The sequence below is a fragment of the Hippoglossus stenolepis genome, chromosome 5 (assembly GCF_022539355.2).
Source record: "Hippoglossus stenolepis isolate QCI-W04-F060 chromosome 5, HSTE1.2, whole genome shotgun sequence".
In the NCBI taxonomy this organism is placed as follows: Eukaryota; Metazoa; Chordata; class Actinopteri; order Pleuronectiformes; family Pleuronectidae; genus Hippoglossus; species Hippoglossus stenolepis.
In genome coordinates, this window is record NC_061487.1 from 22222563 (window position 1) to 22248557 (window position 25995).

A 25995-nucleotide genomic window follows, 5' to 3' on the forward strand; every position below is an offset into this window, starting at 1 on the left:
TCATCCAAACGTGTGTGTCACTGTGAGCACACCCCCTCACCTAAGTGAAAATTATTGTAATTTCCATTGTTGTTCCCTTCCCCTCCTCCCTTCTTCCCCGTCCTGACTCCCCGCAGCTGCAGTCCATGCTGCGTCTGAGCGTGAGCCAGGTGCAGGTGGACGAGTGTGTGCGCACAGACTGCAAGAAATCCGGTGGCTGCTCCTCACAGCTCAGCATCAGTGACTCGCCCACCCTGGTGGACTCCGGTGCTTTTTCCCTCGTCTCGGTGAAGCTGACGTCCTCGGCTGTGTGTGGCTGCGCTGCCAGGGAGATGACCCACCAGCCGTGCTCCTCCTACCCCAGTAACCCCTGCCTCAATGGGGGGACCTGCGTCGACACCCAGAACGGATACAGGTGAGAGGCGTGTCTGCAGCTGTCCGAGATGATTGTATCTGGGGGAAAAAAAGCTATTAAAGGGCAGAAAACAGAAATAGGATTTTCTCGATGTGCTGCCGCCTTTTCTCTGGCCCCGTTCGACTTACTGCAAGAGAGGCATCATGGAAATTGAAACCAGAATTACTATCGGAGTCTCTCGTGAGAAAAATTGAATCCACCTGCAACTTCACCTAACTTACTTGAACTGCTCTGCTGTGTTGCCAGCTGAATATAGACTAGCAGGTTTTTTTTTTGTGGGATATCTACTCTAAAAGCATGTGTGTGCATATCTATCCACTAATGCCTGAAATCTCTGTCTGTCTGTCTATGGCTCCATATCTGGAGAACGGTTCATTTGATCAATTTCACACTTAGCATGTGTATCGTTAATGGTTTAAGTAAGATGCGTGATACGTTCGATTTTAATAAACTTTGAATAAAGAGGTGACCAGTGCTCTGTAGCAGCAGCGGCTATAGGACTCATCAACTATAGCCGCAACAAGTGACATGGTCGATAACGACAACTGGCAGGTTCAAGACAACTGATTCTCCAGTTCAGGGTTCTTCATTCTGACTTGACTGAACTTTGAATAAACAGGTGAACAGCTCTTTGTTTCTGCAGACCGAGTCCTGCAGCCGGTCTTCAGAGGTCTTCCACAGGCCAAGCAAACAGGCCAAGCTCATTCTAAACGGGCAAGTTTAGAACGGGCACTTCACCAAGTTGTCTTAAAACTCCGAGTGTGTCTTTGCCAATGTTTTTAAATGAGCTCCATAGATTTAAAACTTGATATCGACATCTTAAATTTCTGGCGCACAGTGTTTTTTTGCTGTGCTTATCTGTAAATAATGAACGTAGCCTTTGTGTGGAGGTCATTCGCCAGCACAGTGAATATTAACTTTAAACGTTGATAAACGCCTGCAGTCGGTGTAAAAGGGCCTTCACCTTCAAGTGAAAAGGTCTCTGTGGTCGTCTATCACACAGGAAACAGCATGCAGTTCATTTCATGCGCACACTAATGCCCAGATTAGATAAATATAGGGCAAGGGGATTAGCACAACTCTGGCCCCCCTCTGTGCTCACAACTTCTCAAAATCTCATTTAATGCCATTTACATGAACATGCAAGTTTGTTAAAAGCGCAGTCTTCAGAGAGAAAAGCCGACAGTACTTGTGTTGTTTCTGCTTTCATCTCTTAAATTGTCTCTGCTCCAGCTTGTGAGAGAAAAAACCCTTGTGAGGAGAATACCCCCCCCCCCCCTGTATATATATGTGCTATACATGCCCTCATGTGAATGCACCCTGGACCATAAAGAATCCAATTTTTGACTCTATACCATGTCAAAGGGGTTTTTAACAAGCAACCTCAGACAGCGGCCGATCAGATATTGTCAATCAAAGTGAGAAAAACATGCCCCTGGTCTCTTGATTTGGAATTGGCAGCGTCTCCTGAGTGACATGAAAGAGCAGCGAAAGAGTGAGGTGCTGCGTTTGGCACGTGCATATTTATGCGTACACTCGGCCGAAAGACGTCCCCTTTCCCCCCGCGCACGGATCAGTATTCCTGACATGTGTTGCCCCTCTGCAGAATAAACAGCGTTGGGGAGAAAACAGCCCCTCGCAGCCTCAGTACACACAGCCCTCCTCAGACACCGCATGAAAATAGATGGCTTTGACATTATCAGCAAAGCCAGCTTGTCTCACATGCCTGCATTGGAGGGGACAGGATGAGATCAACCGGTCCCCTCCATCCCCACCATCGCGGTGATTGAATGGGGGCTGTTTTCATCACTGTGGGTATCTCTGCCTTTATTGTGTTCTTGTATGATTATTAATATTTACCATTATGCGCTCAGACAGAAACATGTGGAGGAGAGGCATAGAAAACATTTCCCTTTTCACTTCTTGTATCTGCAATTATCCTTTACACTCCACCCGCTCTTTACAAAATATATAAGCAGCAGGCGAGACAATCTCTCATATATATATAAGATATTTTGACCATATATATTTAAAACTTAGAGAAGGTGGCAGGTATAGGTGCGAAAAAGTCCAGGACATCATTGGTGGTGCGGCACGAGAAATAAAGTGCGAGAAATATAATTAATTATCTCCTAACAAAGGAGATGTGATGTGCCGAGCAGGAACAGTCTCCAGAGGGTTCAGCTCGGGCAGCTCGATAGATAAAGAATAGAATGAAGTAATGTTTTGTTCGTGGCTAATTGATTTAATGTAGCGCTGAATATTCAGTGTTTCGTGGCTCATGCAAACCCAGTTGACTTGATAAAATCATTTTTCTTCGAGTGAATGTCTCCTGCCGGTGCCACGCGTGCCTCCAGACACTGGACATCGAAAGGAAGTAAATAATCAGCGATGTTCCGAGCTCTGAAAAATCTTACGACTTGATTTTTCCTCACTTTCTTTTCTTCCCATCGCTCCAGGTGTCACTGCCCCCCACAGCTTGAGGGGCCAGACTGTCAGCAGACCAGACTCAGTTTCCTTGGTGACGGCTATGCCTGGTTTCCCCCCATAAGGCCATGTTTTGATAGCCATCTTTCACTGGAGTTTATGACGGAAGAGGATGACGGGCTGCTGCTGTATGCCGGGCCGGTCGCCACTCTCCTGCCTGGGGACTCGGAGGACTATATGGCCATAGGTAAAGAATGAGTCTGGATCATCACATGTGTGTCCAGGGGCCTCTGGGCTGTTATTGCACTAAAGCTTGGGGGGTAGCTCATCAGATATACGAGGCAAATTTAGTTTGGTATCGTGCTGCTGGAGAATAGGGGCACTCACTCTCCTGAGTTAATGTGATGCTGCACGGGCAGTTTACTGTTCAGTGCGTATACGTTGTGTTTAGTCGCGTGCCAGCGAGGAATCGTGTTATTGCTCGCCACCTGCTTCAGCTTCAGAGCGGTGCTTCAGCGTTTGACCGGACTCTTTGGCAAGTAGACAGGCAGCCTCTCACTCAAGGACACGGCAGCGGGGCGTATTCGGCCCGGACGTGACTCCTGCAGGTGGCGGACAGTGGTTGCATTTTTTTCATCTCACTGATTGGGTGATAGCTGGTTTTGCACAAGGCTTCAACATATTTTATGAATGCAAAGTCAGAGGGATAATTGTTCAGTGCCCTGAAACCAAACTTAATAGAGGCCTCATTACAGTAATGATGTGTTACTTTCTGATGTAGTGGTACAGTGATGTGTTTTTTAATAGCCACATCATATCGCTGGAGCTCTGCATGACCCTAATAAATACCATGAAATATGATAGAAACCAGTGTGATTTGTGTGTTTTTGACGACGGTGTCTGTCACTTTTGTAAATATCTAGAGATGTGGACGCACACACTCCTGCATATGTTCGATTTCCATTTACCATTCTTTTCACCCAAGTGACACAATAACAACTTTCTAATTTACCATTGGTCGTATCTTGCAATGCAAATGGATTTTTTTTTATTTTATATCTGCCTCCACCCCAATATGATAAGGGTGAATTCAATTTCATTTACGAGGCCTCACATCATTTAAAAATTAGATGTAAAAAAAAGAAACTCGTACTTGCAACGTCTCATTGAAACGCTGTCATTATTACTCAGGATCATCCAGAGTTCAGTAATTCTGGTGAACTGATTCTTTTTTTTATTTTTTATTATTCTCTATTTTACAGCCAATTTTCCCATCACCTTTGTTCTGGTGACAATCAGATTCCCCTGCTGTAATCCTGCTGTGTTATACAGCTTCTTATTGTCGTCTGTGTGTTATGTTTGTTTTGAGGTGCGACTCTTTCATATGTCTCCCGGGTTGTTTTTTTTTTCGTTCCTGCACAAACTACTTATTTGCATCTTGTTTTTGCATCGTATTTCATCAGTTTTAGTTTTTTTTTTCTTGACCCCGCCTTTGCATTTTGTATGTGAAAGCAAGTTGAGTCATTTTTTTTCTACACTGCAAAATCTGTAGGAGTTTATACGTCTGCTAAGGAGGTTGTGTTTTCACCCTTGCACATAAGCAAGATTACACAAAAACAACTGAGCAGATTTCCATGTAACCTTGTGGAAGGATGCGGTATACATTAAGAACCCTTTTGATTTGGTCCTTCCGGTTTAAGGACAAAAATCTGGCACATTTAGGGAACTGATATGCATGAGTGTGTGGGACTGTTGGGCCTCAGCAGAGGTTTGCTCTCTACTGAGTGCCGTTCTTGTTGGGAAATGCAAATGTTTAATTCATTCTAATATTGATCTTTATATTGTCTAGAGTTGCCTAAAGTGGTAATTGTGGACTCTTCTCTCCTCAGAGCTGATTGGTGGGACACCCAGTCTGAAAATTAACCACGGCTCTGGGACCCTGGTGCTCCAGTTAACGAATAACGTCGGCGTGGCTGACAGGCGCTGGCATCGCCTTGACGTGAAGAGCAACAGCAAAGTAAGAGAAGTACATTTGTGCTGGCACCTTTACACGTCGCCATCTCTGTGCGGGAAGAAGATTAGAATACTGTAACATGTAGACAGCGCCCGTCTACTGTTTGTACTCACACATCCACACGGCTGCGGTGACCTCTTTCCACTCTCCCCCAATTTAAAGGAAGTGCGCTTCACTCTCGATCGATGTTCCACTGCCATTGTCATGGAGACTGAAGGCGTGGACTCATGGGCGATGACAGAGGACCGCTCGTCCTGTGAAATCCGAGGGGTCACACCCAACAGGGACAAGTAAGATCAATAATTAAATGGAACAAGTCCGACCAGCACGGCACAATATAAGAAAACAGTCTCTTCTGAATCCTAAGAAGAAATCAACAAACACCTCAGGCCACCAGTACTAAATCGTCTGATAAATAATACATTTTATGTTTTACATATAAATATATTTAAATAAAATGTGGCTATATTTTCTAAAAGAATTTATGGTTGAAGTAACCAACAAAAAGATTTTAGAAACTCTCCAGAGACGCTTCTGGGGTTTGTCTGTGGCTGCAAACTACTAATCTACTGAGGTTTTCTTCTGTTCACTGTTTTTAAAACTAAAAGCAAGCAAGGCCCATAGGGACAGTGTCTAAATGGCCCGTGTCCCCACAGGGGTAAACAATTCTCCACAGAGCAGAGCATTAGCAGTCACAGCAGAAGCAGCAGCACTTTGTCAGTTGGTAAAAATGTGTAATAGAGTCATTCATTTACATCCAAACTGCTGTATATTAATATGGTAAATAAATCTGTTAAATTTAATATAGAAACACACTTTGTAAGGACCCACTTCCTCTGAGGATTCCAAGCAGGAAATGTGCATCAAAAACTAGCTTCCATCCTTTAAGGATATGTTTGTTGTCCCATATTAATGATGTTTTATCTGTGTTCATTATGTGCCGTCATGTAGCACTTAGTGACGTTCCTAATTGCAATTGTTGATTTGCCATTTGCATCAACTAATGTCAGCTGTTGTTCAAAAGACTCTTTTTCATGTTAATGATGCAGAGTTGACGCAGCTTCATCAACTATGGAGTCATCGTCCTGCTGTGTCTGTTCGGGACCAGGTTCTGAAAAGATTAACTAAAGTCTCACAGCTGAGGTGGGACTGTAAAAGGAATGTCCGTCCATCCGTCCATCCGTCCATCCGTCCATCCGTCCGTCCATCCATCCGTCCATCCATCCGTCCATCCATCCGTCCATCCGTCAAGTCAAGTAGCATATTCCAGACGTCCCTCTCCCCAGCCGTGCTTTTCAGGTCTTCCTGGGGTATCCTGACATGTTCCCAGGCCAGATGGGATATCCAGTCCCTCCAGCGAGTTCTGGGTCCACCCGGGGGTCTCCTCCCAGTTGGGCATGCCCAGTAAACCTCCAACTGAAGGCGGCCTGTAGATGTCTCGGTTAGACCACCTCAACTGTCCCCTTTTAACGTGAAGGAGCTCTGTCCGAACTTCATCCATTATCTATTGAGGGTCGCAGGGGGCGCTGTAGCCAACACCATCTGACAACGGGCGACCCTGGACGTGATGCCAACGTATAACAACCATTCACATTTAACCTTTGCACTTTCTTTGGACTGTGGGAGGAAGCCGGATTACCCATGTGAACTCCACACAGAAAGAACCGGGATTCGATCTGGCAACCCTCCTGCTGTGAGACCACAGTGCAAACCCCAGCCCCCCCCCCTCCTCTGAACTCAGTAAAATGAATCTTTAACATTTAGATTACAGTTTCACGAAGTTGCTCCAAACAATTCACAACATTTTGAGACAGAACTGTCCTCAATATACAGTTTATTTTGCAAACTGTAACAGTCTGCGCTCCCTCAACATAAAGATCGATCCCCCCCCCCCTGCTCTTTTAAATTACGCTAAAACACTTTGTTCAGTAAATAGTATGTAAAACTGTGTTTATGTACAAGCTGCATCATTTATCAGAATCAAACCGGGCTCTTTCCCGCTCAGGGTTGAGTTTCTCAGTGTAGCAGGCAGTCCTCCTCTCCGGGGGGAACAAACTGCTGATGAAATCCTCCGGTATAATCTTTAAAAACGTCGGCTAACCTCTCTGACTACGTCTCTGCAAATAGATGCGTTTTGCTTTGCCACAGCTGAGTTTGTTTATCCCCATCGTGAGCCCGGGCCTGCCACTGCGCTCATTGTTCTGTTGTGTAAATAAGTTTAATGAATTTTTGAGAAACATTTACATAAGAGCTTTACGGCTGCTGTTAATTTTAATAACTTATACATTTTAAGAACCTTGAAGAACTTTTTTTACTGCGTGTCCTCCCCTCAACTTATTAGGTAATAGAGATAGTTACTGCATTAAATAGGGAATATGCTAGTTAACAGGCGGGAATGAAAAGTGCTTCATCTCCTCTTGTGGAGACGGTTTTCAGTTTGGAAAGTGGCAGAATTGCTTTTGCTGAATCGGTGGATGTTTTGATCGTCTCAGGCAAATGCATATATTTTCAAAATAAGGCGAAAAAGGAACAAGAATAAGGTGTCATATTTGTTGTCTGGAACCAACAATGGTGATGACAGCCTGAGGAGGAAAAGAAAGAAAACCTGAATCTTTTTACTTTGACAGCTTATATTGTGTGTGCGTGTGTGTGTGTGTGTCTTTCTTCTCCTCTGCCTGCGTTTCGTGTGTCTTTATATTGCGAGTTGTGTTTTGATTTGTAACCATGAGATCTTTCATGGTGGCTGATTCATTTTCCTCTTGTATATTGAGGGTTGCTTTTTCATTTCCAGGTACCTGAATGGGAGCCATGTATTGCAACTCGGAGGGGTCAGCAGGAACATATCGTATGAATACCCGCAGCTGCAGCACAAACACTACACCGGCTGTGTGAGGAACCTGCTCGTGGACAGCAAGGTAAAGTCCTGCATGGCTTGTGGCCTGTTTAGATAACTCGGCTGCGATATTTCATCCTTGGCTGCAAGGGCCGTATAAGTTCTGGAGGACTCCACATCGATAGAAACTCACTTTTCACTTTCGCTCACGGTCAGAGTCCCCCTCACTGTGCGTCTGCAGCCGACACGTATAGCTACAGGGAGTTTGCCAAGTATAAATGTGTCCCATCTATTGTTTTTATCGTAGATGTACAGTTTATTCTTGATCCCGAAAAAGGATTTGCTGTGGAAGAAGCATTGAGATAATTTGCCTAACTGACAGCAGTAATAATGTTTTGTTCCACATGATGGATCCTGCATCGAATTGTAGAGTTGTAATTAAAGACGCCCCGTGGAGATTTCTTTGAAACAAAGTTTTCATTTGTATTCAGTGTTTTCTCAGCGTGAGGCATTGTGCAGTTTTGAAACCTGCATTGTTTGCAGCCATGTTGCATTTTGTTGGTGTGTGGCTTTGTTTTTTGGTGGATTACCACCAAGGTGCATGTTGTGCAGCAGGTCTTCATGCATGTGTTTCATTGCTCTGACTCAACTTAATAGGGGTTTCAAAATTTGTATTAATAAATCATAAGCACTTGTGCAATGTAAGGTGAACTCGAAACATTTTTGTTTGTCAAATCTCAACCTGCCAAATAAATGGTAGCTGCAGTTGTTGAATAAATGGAGTCGTGTAAAACATTCATATATTTTCCTCTGAAATTAAATAAATCAAAAGTAGAGAGGAGCATAAATTTGAATTTTCAAAATTGTACTTAGATGCAGTCCTTAAGTAAATTTACTTCTCCATTACATGTACTATGTGTTCTTGAAATGTATATAAGCACATGCAAACAACTGGAATAGCAATACAACAATGGAATGTTTTATAAATGCAGTAACTTCATTTTAATGCTGCTAAAGACGTCTGTCTGCAGACACAACACAACTTAACACTCACTGCTCGATACCATTTCATTGGTGCAATTAATTTCTTTAATCCCTTTTTTTAATTGTCTTGCAACATCAATTTTGATTAGTTGTGTTTCATCTGTCTTTCATGGTGTGAACAATTTTTAGAATGAATTCAGTATTCTGGTATTTCTAGTTTAAGTTTATCTTATTTTGTGTTTTTCTTTGCTGCTGTCACAGTTAAACCTCCCTGTGGGGGATCAATGAAATTGATTCTGTCCTTTTTTTAAAAAAGCAATGTTATTATTATATAAAATATAACTTTTCAGAAATGTTAAAATCAAGATGCAATATATCCACAATCACATATCATTTTATTGTATCTTACATTTAATGATACGATGTGATTATCAATATGCGATCACATTTACTTTAATCATCTATGGTTACAAGGACAGACACATCCTGCCTTTTCATTTCCTGCTGATTTATTCCCCTCTTCACACTTTCTCTCCTCCTCTCCTTCCTTCAATTCAGCTGTACGACCTTGGTTCCCCAGCTGAATCCTCCAACACTGTGCCGGGCTGCTCTCTTATTGATGACCAATGCACCAACATGGAGCAGCCTCCCTCCTGTGGCAAGAGGGGTCGCTGCCACGGCGCGTGGGGCTCCTTCAGCTGCCTCTGTGAGCCGGGGTTCACGGGGCCACTGTGCGATCAAGGTGAGCATGTAAAGTACATTTTTAATTGACTGTGAGGTTTTTCGTGGAAAGTACAGTGTGATCTCTGTGGAGCAGGAGATTTGAAACTTCAGAGTGTACGAACCAAACAGGCAGCGTGGGAAATCGTGTGTTCCAGAATGTCACTGTGCTGCTGTGGGAAGATAACCTCGCCTTACATAAAGTGCTTTGGTGGAACAGCACGCCCCCTCGCCGTGATATCCTAGTTCCCACGTGACAGCCGAAATTAATTGAACACGTCTCTGTTTTGTTTCTGATTGACAAGTGGCTCCAGAGTTTTCCTTTGACGGCCGCAGCCACATCCAGTTCCAGCTCTCGTGGTCCCTGCCCGCACGACAGACCAGGGTCCAGGTCGGGGTTCGGACGCGTGCCGGCGCCGGCGTCATCCTCAGTCTGCTCTCCCAGGAGCAGAATGAATACCTTCGCTTAGAGGTGAGTCATGGCCGGTCACTCCCCTCCACCTTGACAGCTCTCATTGTCTTGTTTGTGAGCCTTAAAGTGATGATTAGGACGCGCACAATTATTGCTACAAATGCTTGTCAGGCTGAGAGTGAATAATATCGGGGTTGGAGACACATGGGTGGATACTGAGGAGGCTGGTGATTGACATATGTATGTTCCCGACAAGGTCTTTTAGTAAATCCACAGAATGCCGCTGTTGAGTGACTGCTATTTAAAATTAGGGCCTCTTTTATTCAAGGTTATTTCTGTCTCTGGTTAATGTTCCAGGCACAATTCGGTCTCGGCAAAGGCAAGGAAACGTGTGCACTGTAATCCGAGGGCAGAGTGCTCTCAAGTGGAGGCCAGATCCCCTGCTCTGTACTTGAGGGTTTGGACACAGCTTGCTTCAAGTGGTGGGCTCAAAGTCACGCTGCTCGTTTTGCCACAGCCGCGGTGGAGAGGTGCTCACGCGGCGCGTTTTCTTCAGGAGGAAAGTGTGCTTCACTTTGACAGACCTTCATTTAAGCCCACCTCTGCTGCCTGACGCGCTCCTGAGTGGATATGAAGCCAGTCTTTCTTCTGTCTCATTGACTGACAGGCTGAAAGTGAACAGCACCTGGTTGGTAAATGGCTCTGTTAGGCCTCGTACTTGTGGCTGACTCGCAGGTCGGGTGTTGGGGTCTCCGCTGAATAATCCACGCCAGCACTGGTTCTGACTTTGAAAACATCTCGTCTTGTGATTGTCATTTGTTAGACAGCTTTGTTTAAAGTGTTCCGCCTCGTCTCTTTGTGCTTCTCCGGGTCTTTACATGAGGAAACACAACGTTGTCCTCTCCCCTTGCTGCAGCCTCACATTGACAGGAGGAGGAAGAGGCTGTAGCCGTTACTGTATGAAGCCACTCGCTGTGAAAACCTCTGTGGAGCTGAATTGGTGAGCTGTATAAAACATCTGATGTCTGTCTGCGACCGCCCTGTTGTCTCAAGGCTCTTAAAAACACTTGAGCACAAGCCTGGTGTGTTTGCAGACAGCAAGCCTTAAATTAAAGGGCTGTGTCTCTCTTCCCCCATTTTTTTTTTCTTAAGGGTAGATATTGGATAGAGTGCACACTGAATAAATAACAACACTTTCACACAAAGGTTACAAGGGGCCAGCTGGGTATAAACAGCATTCAGCTCTCCGAGGAGTATGGTGTCTCTGTAAAGAAAACAGTTATCTAATGCAGTCTGTGAAGGACTTTTTCAAGAGCAACGTGCGTGCACTGCTTTGTCAGAGACCACCAACCCTTAAGAATAGTGAGACTCTGAACAATATAGCTTCTCCTTTTTATTTTATTTTTTTCGCATTAATGAATTGAGTTCGAAAGGTTCTTTAGAAATTCAGACTTCAGAAATTCGCTTGAACTTCTTGTGCTTAACTGTGATTGCGTAGATCTCTGGAGGCACCGAGGAAAGTTTATATAAAAAAAATCAGATTTCTTTTTTTTCCTGAATATTGATTGAGTTCTTTGTCCTTTGTTCATTTTTGTTGTGGACTTGAGGGCAGGATGAGACAGTGGGGAGAGCAGAGTCAGCTTTTGCTCTGTGTGTGTGTGTGTGTGTGTGTGTGTGTGTGTGTGTGTGTGTGTGTGTGTGTGTGTGTGTGTGTGTGTGTGTGTGTGTGTGTGTGTGTGTGTGTGTGTGTGTGTGTGTGTGTGTGTGTGTGTGTGTGTGTCCAGTGGGGGTGAGGCATTTGAGATGCCCATGCTGAGGGAGCAATAGTTAATGCAGACTGGGCTGAATGTGAATTATCTTGCCCCACTGTTTCCAATTAAGCTTTGGACATGTACAAGCTGCAGTTAAGGGAGCCCCTCATTGGTTGAGTCCATTGTGTTCGCTCATCCTTAACTGCTGAAGATAATTGTTGTTTCTTGTATACCTTCCCTTCGGGAGGACTCTGGCTCCTGCCATGCAGCGATGTGAGCTCCAGCGCTGCAGTGCAAAGCATCATGGCTGCAAAAATTTCCGTATTCATTTCTACCACTGAAATTTTCAAGCCACATTTCTGGCAGATGTCTTTTTCCTGGTATAGCTACATTTCACAATGTTTGCCTGGCCCAGTCTTTTTCGACACCACGGGATCTGGCCTACTTCCTCTAATGTTGTTCTGCTGCAGGATCTGTGTTTTGCCCCTCAACACTCCCGTGGCAGGCGTCCAGGTGTGTCAGTCAAGAATTTGTGCCAGTCGATTTTTACAATTTCATTCAGACAACGAAACTAAAGCCCTGAAATCCAAACTAATACAATTCTGTTTCAGCAGCTAATGACATAACAGAGCAGCTTGTTTTACAGCACTGCAAAAGTCTCTAGTGGGAGAGTTATGGATTTTTGGGGGGCTGATGCCAATACCAATATTTCGTAGTAGAAAACTGCAGATACCGACGTATCGGCTAAAAAATATGATGATTTAATGACTCCTAAGATTTTGTTATCAAACCCTAATAACAAAGAAATGTAATTGCGATTTTATATTTACTTTAAAGACTCTAAATTGAGCGTATGAGTGAATGTTAATGTGAATGGTTAACCCAAATTTTTTTTTGAATACAATGAATTACAGTAATCTAAACAAGATGAAATAAAAGCATGGATGACCTCTCACTCGAGATCAGAGTGAGAGAGATAAGACCACATTTTTCCTTGTCTAATGAAAGGTCACCGTCAAACATGACACCCAGGTTTCTGGCTGCAGGCTTGATGTTTGATGACAGGGATCCAATATGTCTCTGTATAATGGGGATGGCCTTTGCTGGACCAAAGAGAATTACCTCGCTTTTGTTTTCATTGAGTTTACGAAGGTTTTGGGACATCTAGCATTTTATTTCATGATTAAAATTGCCCTTTTCACCGATTTTTAATGGGACATATATTTGTGTGTCGTCAGCATAACAGTGGTAAAGGATTTTGTGTTTGTTAATGATATGACTAAGTGGTAACACATATATCAAAAACAGTAAAGGGCAGAGGACAGAGCCTTGGGGAACACCACAGGTCAGAGGTGCCACAGAATATGTCCTTGAAAGGCTTCTATCAGCTGATAATATTGGCCAACCCATATTCTGGTCCGGCTTTAGGATTGACACCAAAAAATGTGACGCCCATCAAAAAGATTTAATGTTTTTTTTCATGCTTTCTCCTCTCTCACCTGTTATCTCAGGTTATTCAGGGTCTCCTGGCCGTTTTCTACAACCTCGGTGATGGCGACTACAACATCACGCTGCCCTTCCATCGCCTCAACGACGGAGAGTGGCACGACGTGGTGCTGGATCGGTACGGCAGAGAGTTCACCCTGCAACTGGATGGAGGCGGAGGACGGCGAGAGGTTACAGTCTCACCCGGGCGGAGTCAGGAAATCATTATCGACCCCTTGGCGGTGATGATTGGAAACTCTTTTCCCTCAGGACACAACCGGAGCTTCCTTGGTGGGTTAAGCTACGAATCAGACGGGATGAACGTCAATAAGATAAATGAGTGAATAGATGAATTGTTGGATAAGTGGAAAAGTGAAATAATAATTATTGAAAGAATTAAAATGTGATTTGGAAATGGATTAATTGGAAAAGACAGTTCCCGAAACAGTGCAGTTGTACACCTGTTAAATTTAATGGGCACATAAAGGATTCGGTTTTATCTTTCCCACATACTGGTGGTTCTACATTTCACAGCCTGGCCCAAAGGTGTTTTGATCCCTTAGTTTCAAGCAGATGAGATAAAGTGAGTCAGTGACTCTGATCTGTATTTAAATGATGTGTTAGACCCGGCACTTCCCACAGAGTGAGCAAACCAACCAGCAGAGAAAATATCCTGCAAAAAAAGAAAAAAAAGAAGGCATTGCATGCTTATAGCTTAGCCTCGGGCTGTTTGTGTGTTTGCGCACGTGAGAGTGTGCACGGGTCTGCAGGTGTGTCAGCGAGTTGTTTTTTGTGTGTGTGTGTGTGTCTGTGCATTCGAGTTTACACCCCTGCTGTGGTGTAAATGTAAGTTCATAAAAGATTTTGCCTGGGGACTGGTGTTTGAGTGTGTCTTTTGGCATTGTAAACTCTGTAAACTTTCTATTTTTCATTTCCTCCTCTGTTTTTTTTTTCTCTCTCTCTTCACCAGGCTGTTTGCGAGATGTAAGATTCAACGGCCGCTCCATCTCCCTGGACAGAGAGCAGCCTTTAGAAGGGCTTCAGGTGGTCACCTCACAGGGCGTCTCTGTCGGCTGCTCTTCAGACGCCTGCAGGAGACATCACTGCTCGGCTCCCCTGGTCTGTGTGGACCTTTGGAGGCACCACGAGTGCAGGTGCAGTAAATATATGCAGAGTCAAAAAAAGCCGGGGTGAAAACGAGGCTTCTCAGGATGCAGGCACATTATGTAGATATCTGCAGCCATACATCCAGAGGCAACGATGGCGTAACGCAGCCTTGCTCATAATAAAATTAGTAACGCCAGCGCTCAACTTGCAAATTAGATTAACAAATGAAGTGAAGAAACCACACACACCTGCACTGTAGGGATTTATTACAGGGGGAAGACTGAAACACTGAAGCTGCTACTCGGTGGGTCAAATTAGGTTGAATGCCACACACTCTCATTTGTCAGCTATAAACCAGGCCTGGCAATCAGCGCTTAGATGCACGAGAAGACAAATCCCCTATGAACCAGACTGCAGGTGCAGCAGTACAAAAATATCAGCCACAAATAATATCAATCACATATGGACAACCGAGTCATGGTGATGATAATAATAATAACAACAGACCTAATTACCTCCGCCAACGTTTGTTTCTTAGTCAGCAGGATTACACAAAAACTTGGGTGCAGCATGAACCAAAGGTAAAAACCCATTGAATTAGGTGTAGATCTGAACATGGCGAGATCGGGTGCTAGCCTTGGCGGAGGAATGCGCTCCCTGAGTCTCCTATTATACCATATTTTGTTCATAAAATACTGCTCAATGTGTTTATGCTAATAGTAAAACTGATTAAAACAATTCAAGTACAACAAATAAATTCAAAATAAAATTGAAATTATTTTGGGAAGTGAATAATTATTTGGGAAGTGTCCTGAAGCTAGGATTTCTGTTTCTCTAATGAAGAGTGTAACAGGCCTTGTTTGTAGTGATGAACCTATTTATTTTGGCCACTTTAGTGAAGAAGCTCTAAAACACGTCCTGCTTCGCACCAAACACCACAAACTGTTGATTAGCTGGTAAATATATTGGAGCATTTAGTGGCTGAAGCGCCAGATATTTCCCTCAGGAGACCAAAAATCTGCGTTTTACATTCACCAGGTGACCAGAATCACGAGTGAACTGCAACTGCTGGATGTGTAAATGAGCTGCAAACAAACAGTTTGCAAACGCATCAGCCAATAGCAACTTAGAATGTGTTGCTATGCAAGTGCTGCCCCCATGTGGCAAAAGAAACTGTCAGTTTGAATAAAGTTTTGTTCCACTTTCTAACAACGTGCTGTCAATGGACTTCTGAACTTGTTTACAAGGACACAACATCTGGAAAACATTTTATAATAATAATAATAATCGAAGTTACACTTATTTATATAAAAAGAGAAGCAGATCATAAAAACATAGGGGAATTAAGTTACACAAAAGTTTTTTAAGACACTAAATATGTCGCCTGTCTGATCTTTAGACTGTTCCACAGTTTGAGGCTCAATAAGTTCCAGATGTATTTTTCGAGCGAGTACATTGATACCTTTAAAAGTATTAATTTTAATTTTATGCAACCAGTGGCCATCAGCAGGTGTTACTCCTTATTAGAAAGTGTCAAACCCATTATTTATTCATGTAGATCAACGATTTACCAACGTTTGAACCTGCAGCCTGGGATCATTCTTATTAATGACCTTTAATTAAGCACTGGTAAAATATGCAATAACCAATAATTCTGCCAATTATTTAGCCCCGCTGAGGTGGCACTGAAAGTTGTTTGGGTCCACTCCATATCGTAAAGGCAGTTTGAGTGCATGCATAAAAGAGGCTGCACCTTAATTATTAACGAATTAAATAATTAACCCACTCATTAATTTAACATGAAATAATTTATGCAGATCATAAACTACTTGCATAGCACGTACAGTATGTGCATCTAAGTGTGTTCAACGCTCCGGTGAGTTTCTGGCAACACCCCTTGAAATCAAAGTGTCCACCAGATGGCAGCTCGGCCTGAGCTCAGGCCCATGTTGCACTGCGTGTCTAATAGTGTGTCAGCCTCAGAGAATAGTGTGTAACTGCAGCGACTGTCTGAGTCCCAGCCGGCCCTTTAAACTCTGCAGGACCACTGAGTCTCCTGCCTGCCATTTCAAGTGAGGGACTTCTCACTGCGGCTGAATATCCATATTCTGTGATTGCAGCACAGCCTCAGGATACAAAGCACCGAGAGACGCAGGGGTGAAAGATATTCAGGGGATATTTTGTACAAATATACCGAGGGACTCGAAGTGCAAAGCCAATCTTAGCTTCTCCGTTTCTCTTTTTATGTTTCTTCTTATGGTACAGTCGACCTTGTATAACCTTCAAAGAGCATATCTTTGAATCTGATATAAGAGGTGCAACTCCCGAGGGATGTATTTTTTACACTGTCAGCCCAGGTTTCAGAGCTCTGTAGAATTCAGTCTTCATTTCATCTGCGAGCTTCTCGAGTGTCTCTCGTCTCCTCTCCACACAGGTGCCCTCCAGGCCACCTGACCAAAGAGAGCTCCTTGGGCAAAGCGTGCGTCTACACCCTGTGCGCCAGCCGGCCTTGTCGCCACGGCACCTGTGTGGCTCACTCCCCGTCCCGCTACTCGTGCCACTGCAGCGAGGGCTACCGGGGGCGCCACTGCGAGGTGACGCTCGCCATGTTCCACAACGAGGACGGCAACAGCCTCAGCCTCAGCTCCATGTTCGCCATCAGCATCTGTGTCATGGCCTTCCTAGGTAGCTATGTCGACTACGTCCTCTTCTACCTGTGGTGACCACCCCGTCGTCATCTTCTCATGGCTTTTTTCATCTTTTTGTTTTCGTCTTCCATTTTTCTTCCATTCTTCATCTGTAATAAGCTGATTTCCATCCTGTTGTATGTTTATTTTTTTGTTTGCTGCCATCCTCATTGTATAATTCTTGCATTATGTTTGCTTATATCTGTAACATCCGCAGTTTTTCCCCCCTGTTTGCCTCTGTGAAATCATTCATACACATATCTTGTGGCTGTATTGATCTCTTGAGCTGTGCCTAGATGTGATTTCTCCATGGGAGGTTGCTGGAAAACATGAAACAAATATCTGGAGTGGAAGAGAAGACGGCAGGAAAGCATTGTACATCGTAATTTGTGATTCACGGAGAAGGTGTAAAAGTCCCCGCAGGACCAGGGAGTTTCTTTATGTGTGTTTCCCGGTTTCATCACTTCTGTGTCTTCCGTCTCTTCCAGTGATACATTCTGACTTCAGAAGTCAATTTCACTCTCAGCCTTACTTTTTATCTGTCCAACTTATTTTATACCCCCCCATCCACCCATTTTACCACTGCTATGTCTTGTTCTACCTTTTCATCCCACATGTCTGTACACAGAGTTTATTTCACCAAGTCTTCCTGCATGTCTCTTTATTGTGCACTTTTTGATGTTATGTACACGGCTTGGAATTGTAATCGATAAGATAAATAAGATAAGATGAGATGATGTGAAAATGTGGACCGAAAACATTTCATTTTCATTCTAAGAGCTTTATTCAGCTGATGCCAATAATGTCTTTATCAAAACCACTTCCACTCGTAAAGTTAGTTATTATCAAGGGATTTTAGGTTAATAAGGTAATTCAGATACTTTAAATCTGACAGTGTTGTGAATTATTCTCTCATAAAGACAAAGGCTCGGGCCAAGATTCCTGCGGTCAGACATCTGGCAGCGTGCAGCATGTATTAAAAAACAGTGAGCAGAAGCAAAAATTGGCTCGTTTATAAAAGACTTTTTGTGCCAAAAAAAAACAACACACAACACAACTCACAACAGCAGCCATTGTGTCTCCTCACAGATCGTTCATTCTCCGAGAGACTGCTTTGTTGATGCAGCGACTCTGAGGGCAGTTCGCACTACGTATGTTTATCCAGCATAGCATATAAACACAGAAGGGCTGTGACTTCAAAATAAAAGCCGCCCCCATGTGGAGGCAGTTATGTTGAAGCCAAATAGCTGGAACATTTCCTACAATGAAGAAATATATATCTTCCTCTAATAGGAACACTTATTTATGATTTTCTTTTTTGGTTGTTGATATGTCCTTTCATAAAGTTTCTTCAACTTTTAAGACTAGAAGGACTTGGTTGGGTGAAATGTTTGAGATAATCTGGTGACACTCAAAAGGCTTAATGAGCATAAGTGGGACCCATAATTAAAGCATATAATTAGCATATCTTTCTTCGGTTTCTTTAAGTTCCTCTGTAATGCAACTACAAAGCACAAGTTAAAAAGAGAGCTCAGGAATAACTTCTGAATGTAATGCAACTATGTGTGTATATGTATATATGTTTATAGACTCTTAAATCATTGACCATTCACCTCACGTCTGGGCCATTACGTTTGTTCGTGACTGGTTTTTAGCTTCACTTAGATATTTACTTCTTTTGTGGGGAAACTTGAAAAACCAAAATAATGATTTATCCCATATTTCAGGACTAAACGTTATATTAACACAGTCTCTGCACATTCACAGCTTTAGCGCAGCGTGCAGTCAGCACAAAAGGTGAGAGGATTATTCTTTATTTGTGGGTTTAAAAAAGGAAATCTCGCAGTAAACAATTTAAACTGTGATAAATAAGAACACAAGAATAACGGGGCTGTGATAATCGTATCAATTCTTCACTCAATTCCTCACATTTGGTGTTTGTTGGCTCGGTGGGATAATGATTAATCAGTCATCAGAGCGGCTGCTGATTCATTTCCTTCTGATCGATTAATCAGCTCAGTGTTTCTGCTCCAGACTGGATCCCGTTAAGTGCTGACGACACCGGCCCACGTGGTCGATGCCGTTATTATTGCTCTAATAGGATCAAGACTCAATACAAACCTATGGCGTGTGCAGCCAGCAGAGCCTTTTTAAACATGTATATGCATTGATACGGCGACAGGAACCACCACTCCCGTGTCCAAACGGATGAGCTACCACTTTAATTCTTCGTCAACGCTCGGCACAGGGACCAGTTAATTGTGTTAAAGGGTAAAGCTGAAGGAAATGTGATTTTCTCGCATCCTCACAAGGACGAACGTGTCGCTTGCATGTTGTTGCACTCGCTACCCTCGGTAGGGCCACACCGCTGTTTATGAGTCTTTCTGTCAGAGCCGGGCTTATAAAACGCTTGAGCAATTCAATACTCTGTCCCTGCCTTTATAACTGACTCAACATTCCCTGCAGGGCATGTGGCCGGTATTGGGACATCAGTTATTCTGACACTTGAGAGCGAAGCGTATAAAGCGGTCTTCAATATTTGATAATGAATTCAAAGATGATAAAGTGTGGCCTTGGCCTAATTCATGAAAATCCATGTGTGTAGCCCCATTTGAAGTGGCCCTGCCCGCTGTCGCTGATGAGGCATTTATATTCAAGGCTCAAATGTTTCACATTTAAAGGAGTCACTGTTTGACGGCTGCACATTTTCAAGCCTTTTATTACAACAAAACAGCTAAATTCATCTTTGTCTTTTTAAATTAGAGCAAAAACTGTTTTACCTCCTCAATCCACTGGTTGGGTTTTTTAATGAACAGCTGGTTATACAACAGTTGTTCAGCGGTGACCCTCATCAGGAGCTACCACCAGAAGTTCACGCACGCACTCCGCAAGACTTCTGGCTGGGTGCGAAATTAAAGGGGGACTCCTGCTCTGCCTCAACATGCATTAAAAGTTAAAGCGATCATCCATTATTAAGTTTTACACAAGCCATCACACACCGAGCAGAGTGCGAGTTCAGCGTGAAGCTGCAGACGGAGCCAGATGAGCCGATGTCTGATCAGGCCTCATTAGTCCAGCGGCAAATCTGACGCTCTTGTGTTTTTGAAGAATGGAAGACATTATTCTCCCATATGGGCCTGTGAATGCCAAGCGATCGTGTAAAGTGCCTGTTCTGTTCTTTTTTTTTCTTTTTTAAGTATTCCCTGAGAGATTTAATAAATAAATGATTTCTCCGACTCGTCCCCATCGTTCACCTGTGTCATTTTCCTCCTGTTGCTTCGTCCCTTCTCTACCAAACCCTTCACGTTGCAGCCGCCTCATATTTCTCCTCCCTGAGCCTGAGTGAAAGGGTTAAGTGGTGTTGATCAAGCTACACTGTGTGTTGTATAGTTGTTTACTCGACACTCATTCATAATGCACCGTCTGGTCCAGGCTAACATCATAATGCCCTGTTGGTTAGAGAGCAAAGAAGCAGCAGCATTACGGATTGATGAATGACTGCGAGGTCTGTATTCCACCCTGGGTGATATTGATCTCACTGGAATGTAGCTGCACACATACACAACCAGCAGAGTGTGTGTGTGTGTGTGTGTGCGTGTGTTTACCTGTGCCTAATTGTGTGTGTTTGTGATGGAGGGCTCGGTGCTTCAGTCCCTCTGCACTGTGCATCGAGCTCCCCCCCACCTTCAGAGATGTGTTTAATACCAGCTCAGGTGATGTTGAGGGCTGAGGTGAGCGCACGCCTGCAGGCAGCACCTCGGAGCAGGTTATTCTGGAGGTGAGGAGGAGGGCCAGGCGCCCGGTTGGCGCCTCATTGAGATTCTGGTGTTTTCTGCCAGGGAGCTCTGGATGCTGCGGTGAAGGTGCTGGGTCAGCTGATCAATAGCCGCCCTCTCCTCCACCCAGCACTGGCTGAGGAGCAAGGGGGCTTATAATCTCTTTGTTTCTATCTGATATGCTAGCAGCATAGAAATAGAAAGGTGCAACAGCTGAGGTGTTAAAAGATGTTCCAGGCAGCGAGAAGACAGGGGTGGTGGGTTTTAATTGAGAAAGCATTTCTTTAAGCAGGGAGAAGCTCTCGGGGAGTTGTTTTTTCCCTCTTTGTTTATGAGTACCTGCCTGTTAGGGCGACCCCCAAAGAGCCGCCCGGTGTGTTATTCTCTTTTGAAGCAATTACTTTAAAAAAAATCCAGAATAATGTGATTACCCCGCATTTCTCCAAAGATTTCCAATTAAACCGATATACTTGGCGCGCACCATATAAACTCTTCTAGTTGAAATGGATCCCATCTAGTGTGAGAGATAAAAGCAGAGGCCAGACAGAGGCCAGAGAGGGACTGAAGGAAGGAACGGCGAGAGTCTTAATGAGTGAGGAAGACAAAGGGAGAGAGATGGGGGGGGAAAGTTCCACTGTAGAGAGAGAGAGAGAGAGAGAGAGAAGGGGAAGGGGAAGAAAAAAAAGTTGCTAAGAAATACAAATTAAAAAAAGAGAAAGAGCCTGAACTTGTAAAAACAGATAGCAAGGAGGAGGGAAAGAGAGAGAGAGCGATGGCAGATGGGAGAAAAATACTGGTTGAGATTAATGGACTTTAAAGGTCAGTCCAGCATGTTGTATAATTCAGCACACAATAGCCGTGATTGATGTGTATGCTTTAGGACCTTTTCCTGCTCGGCTCCTGCAGCATTCCTCCCCGCGTTCGGCCCGAGCCACCGAGGCTTTGTGTTTAAGCTGGGAGGAGTGCAGATTCAGTTAATAGGTTTCCGAGGAGCTGTGGCGTTTGATAAGACGGCGAGCATCAAAGGGAAATAGGTGGTGAAGGTGGGGGCCTCCGTCTCCACGCGCGTGCCATTAGTATGTCTTAACTGGGCAAGTCAGTGCAACTAATAGGTGCTACAGGACGAATCAATGTGAGGTGCACGGTCTGATATTAGTCGGCATTATCTATTTATCCACAATGACGTTGGCTTGTTCTATTGCGTCTGATGGAAATACATGCATATATTCATTTTGCACAGCCGTGTTGTTTCATCGCTTTCCGCTCACGTTGTCGATTTCATTCACACCCAGAGATATGTTTTTCTGCTCAGCATCTCAATTGTAATTATGTGAGCTGCGCCTCCCTCCCTCCCTCCCCCCTCGGCCTCCGCTGTGTACCTGCTCTCTGGCACCCTCAGTGTTGATGCTGGGCCTGTTTCTCTACTCCTGCTGGAGGAGGCACAAGGGCCTGAAGGAGGGCGTGTACCATGTGTCGGCACACCACGGCGAGTGGGAGGACATCCGGGAGAACGTGCTCAACTACGACGAGGAAGGAGGAGGCGAGCAGGACCAGGTGAACACAGATAGAGGAGGTGAGGAGGGGGGCACTGGGTTATGTTTAAGGAAATAAAACAACACAAATAACATATAAATCAGCAAAGATTTATATTCAACAGAGAGTTCATGCTGCAAAATATCAATTCCCTGGAGATCTATGACTCTGGGGCAGTTAAGTAAAATGTTTTGCCATTTATCTCTGCTCTTAAAAAAGAGTTATAAACCACAACTTTAGTTAGGGAGCAAAAATCAGCCTTTAAACAACATTTATCACGATAATTATCGATATCGACAGATATGACATCAGGAAGAATGTGGTCTAATGTAATGAGGAAGGCTAAGGGGAGCAGGACCAGGTAAACATAAAGCATAGACTTGGTATTTAAATGTCATCGTGATATTGTTCAGAAAATAATATAACACAAATAAAACCAAAGAGTTCAATTGTGCCTTCAAATGAAAACCTAATGAAAGAGAGAAAGACCACAACCTTCACTCAGGAGCAGAAATCTGTTCTCAAACTTGCCCAAGAAATAATAATGTGAGATTTATTGCGATAATTAATGATAATGACCGATGTGACATCTGCGAGAATGGAGGAGGAAGGAAGGTGGAGTCCACACCAGGAACAAATATGGCACTTCAGTTCTTATGTGTTCTAAATGTCACTGTGTTATATTCAAGAAAATAAACCAACACGAACAATGGCAGAAAGCAACATTGACATTAACAGAACGGTGTTTGTTTGAGCCTTCAAATCAAAACCAAATGTAATAGATCGACCAGTTTTGTGAAATGTTTTTTGTATTTGTCATCCTCTGCTCAATTAAGAGTTTAAAACCACCGACATCAGTCAGGAGCATAAATCTGTCCTTAAATTTACAAGAAATAAAAGTAATGTGGCATTTATCGCAATAATATTAAAAATCGACTGACAGAAACTACAATGAGGAGGGTGGAGGATCAGGTAAACACACATAGAGCTGGTATTTCAACAGGCAGGGAGGAAGTAAACAAAGAGTCCACCCCAAGAACAAATATGGCTCCTGTCTAGGTTCTCGTGTCTGTGTGTTTGAAATGTCATCGTGTTATAACGCAAATAATGGAAGAAAGTAAATCAGCAAACGTTAACATTTACACAGAGCAGTGATTGTTTCCGCCTGCAAACGAAAATAAAATATCATGAGATGGAGTCAGTTCGCTGAAATGAAGCAAAAGTAAAAAAATGTTTTTGCTGCTTCAAATGTGTTCATTTCTGCTTTTAATTAAAAAAAAGTTTGAATCCAAAACCTTCACTCTGGAGCAGAAATCAATTTTCAATAATAATGTGACATTAATCGCGATAATTAGAAGTATCGATTGATTTGGCATCTGGGAGAACATGCTCAGCTACGGCCAGGAACGTGTAGGGCAGCAAGACCAGGTAAACAAAGTATAGAGGTGGTATTTAGACAGGCAGGGGAATAAATAAACAGGAGTCCAGCCCAGGAACAAATATGGCACTTGCATAAGTTCTCATTTCCATGTGTGTTAAATGTCATCGAGTTATAACACAAATAATGGGAGAAAGTAAATTAGTAAATAATGTATTAACATTCATCAGAGCTAATGTTTGTGCCTTCGAATGAAAAGCAAATATCAGTTCCCTGGAGATCTATGCTTAGCTGAAATTAAGCAAGTGGACCCCAATAGATGTTAATGCCTCTGTTTTAATAGAGCTGGAAATAAGACGCCCCCCCACCCCGGATTCTCTGCAATCAGATAATTAATTACTTGGCTAATCAATGGGGCTGTTGTTGCCAACATCTCTTCCCAAATGCTGGATCTTCGTCTTAGTCTGGGGAGCGGGTTCATTTACCAGCAGAGGCATTAGCTCAGCTACACTGCTCTGAGCCCAGATTGGTGTCATGTGGCAATGTTGTTTTTCATTATCTTTTTAAACAGATTCCAAAGATTACACAGGAACTGAAAAACAAAATCGTATCTCTTTCCTCAGAACGCCTTCAACATGGTGGAGCTGCAGCGCTCCATCCAGCCCAGCCCGGCCCAGTCCCTGCGTTACAGCTACCCACACAGCATCATCTCCTACCCGCAGACCAAGCTTCCCCAGGACAACAACAAGAAGGAGGTGTCCAACGGCAGCGCGGCCATCGCCCTGCGCCTCGCCATCCCCCCCTCAGAGACCCAAACCCTGCCGTCCCCTCTGACCTTCCGCCGCTCCCACAAAACCCTCTCCTTCTCCAGCCAGGACTTGGCCCGCTACCTGTGTGAGGTCATCAGGGACATGGAGCACCCGGGGGAGCTGGGCACCATGACCACGCCGCGCCGTCCCTCAGGGAAGGAGCGCGGCGTGGCGGCGGTGCGCTCCCTCAGCTCCCTCAGCGCATCTCAGGGGTCAGAGGTCAAGCTCCAGGGGGGCCAGGGAGGCCGGCTGGACAGGTTCAAAACCCTCCGGGCTGTGGTGTGCGATTTGAGAGGAGACTCCAAGGCTCCCGAGGGCCAGAGAGACAAAGTGAAGGAGAGCAGAGGGCAGCTGAACTGTGAGAAGAGCGGCTGAGGCTGCAGCGAACTGAAGGTTGCAGAATAAGCAACGCTAATCAGAAGGTGATGGTGGAATTCCAAAGGGAGATCATTAAATGTGAAATACTCTGAGGCTGGGAGGTGGCCCAGGGTGTATGTGAAGTCTGCTATAAATGTACTGTATTGATGAAAACTCTGAACACTTACGTTCTTTGATATAAAAGATGTTTACCAATGAATGATCAGATGTGATGTATTGTTTACTTGGCATTGCACTGTACAGTATATAATCCACCAGGAAGCACTTTTTTGGAGGCGCCGTGTGTCCAATCTACTCATGTCATGAAAACTCATAAGAGCAATGTCTGCAAGTGAGGAGGCAAATTGTTTTTTTCCTAACGAGAGAACTCGATTCTTTCTGCTGTTAATGATTCATGAAATCATTTATGTGACAGAAATGATTTGGATTCATTTGTATTATCTATTTCCTTTTAAATAAATGAATATCTTTGATACTATTTAGAGCTTGATCTTGTTCAAACACCAGTTCAGATTAATGAACATCAAATCCGCCTGTTTTTGAAGTTCAAGCCAACTTTTTAATCATCAAATGTTGGTCACGCTGTGCTTGATTTTAATTTTGTTCTGGTCGGCAGAGGAAAGTAATAAGTAGGATTTCTTTCTTATAACCTACAAGTGAATAATCTGTTTATACTTATATTATATATTAGGGCTGGGCAATAAATCAATAGCAATTATTGAAATATATTAATATAACAAAGGCTCAATATATCAATATAATGCATATTCACATTGAGGAGGTGCAAAACAAACTTGATCCCCACATAGCAAATTAGTTTGGGCCCAGATTTGGCCTATTTGCCAAACCTGGGCTACAAGTAAACCACAGCAATACCACATGTCAACCAAAGGTGGCCAGAGTTAGGTTTTGCTATTTAAGCCATTTACCACATGGGCCACTTTATGTTCACATCCAGGTTACACCGTGCAGAGAAAACCACATGTTGCCAAAAAGAGGCTCCACATCTGTTCTGGGATATTTGGAGCATCTACATGCTATAGACGTTTTTGCATTATCGCATGCAAACTAAAAGTAAATCAGCCTTTCAGTGACAAATGAATAATAATGTGACATTTATCGTTATAGTAATCGACTGAAATTGAAATTGCCTGAATATATTTTTGGGCCGTATCGCCTAGCCCTAGTATGTGGTATAATTTCTGTAATTAATTTGTCTATCTTTATTCCTGGCAATGATTCGGATGCAAACATTCATCCAAACTGGAGCAGCTGTTCTTGTTTTATTCAACTAACTATTACCAGGA

At 43.6% G+C, this 25995-nt stretch overlaps 1 protein-coding gene across 1 annotated transcript in view; it reads left to right on the plus strand.

Moving 5' to 3' along the window:
* LOC118109004 (neural-cadherin) overlaps positions 1-25166 on the plus strand; it is an 89210-nt gene extending 64044 nt beyond the window's left edge. Inside the window, exons 22-33 of the mRNA XM_035155783.2 lie at positions 117-394; positions 2854-3068; positions 4711-4838; positions 4998-5125; positions 7627-7750; positions 9211-9394; positions 9678-9844; positions 13047-13311; positions 13991-14174; positions 16562-16812; positions 21990-22144; positions 24125-25166. Of these exons, the coding sequence (XP_035011674.2) occupies positions 117-394; positions 2854-3068; positions 4711-4838; positions 4998-5125; positions 7627-7750; positions 9211-9394; positions 9678-9844; positions 13047-13311; positions 13991-14174; positions 16562-16812; positions 21990-22144; positions 24125-24685 (2640 nt within the window). The 3' untranslated portion in view covers positions 24686-25166. The remainder of the gene's footprint in view (positions 1-116; positions 395-2853; positions 3069-4710; positions 4839-4997; positions 5126-7626; positions 7751-9210; positions 9395-9677; positions 9845-13046; positions 13312-13990; positions 14175-16561; positions 16813-21989; positions 22145-24124) is intronic.
* The last annotated feature ends 829 nt before the right edge of the window (positions 25167-25995 follow it).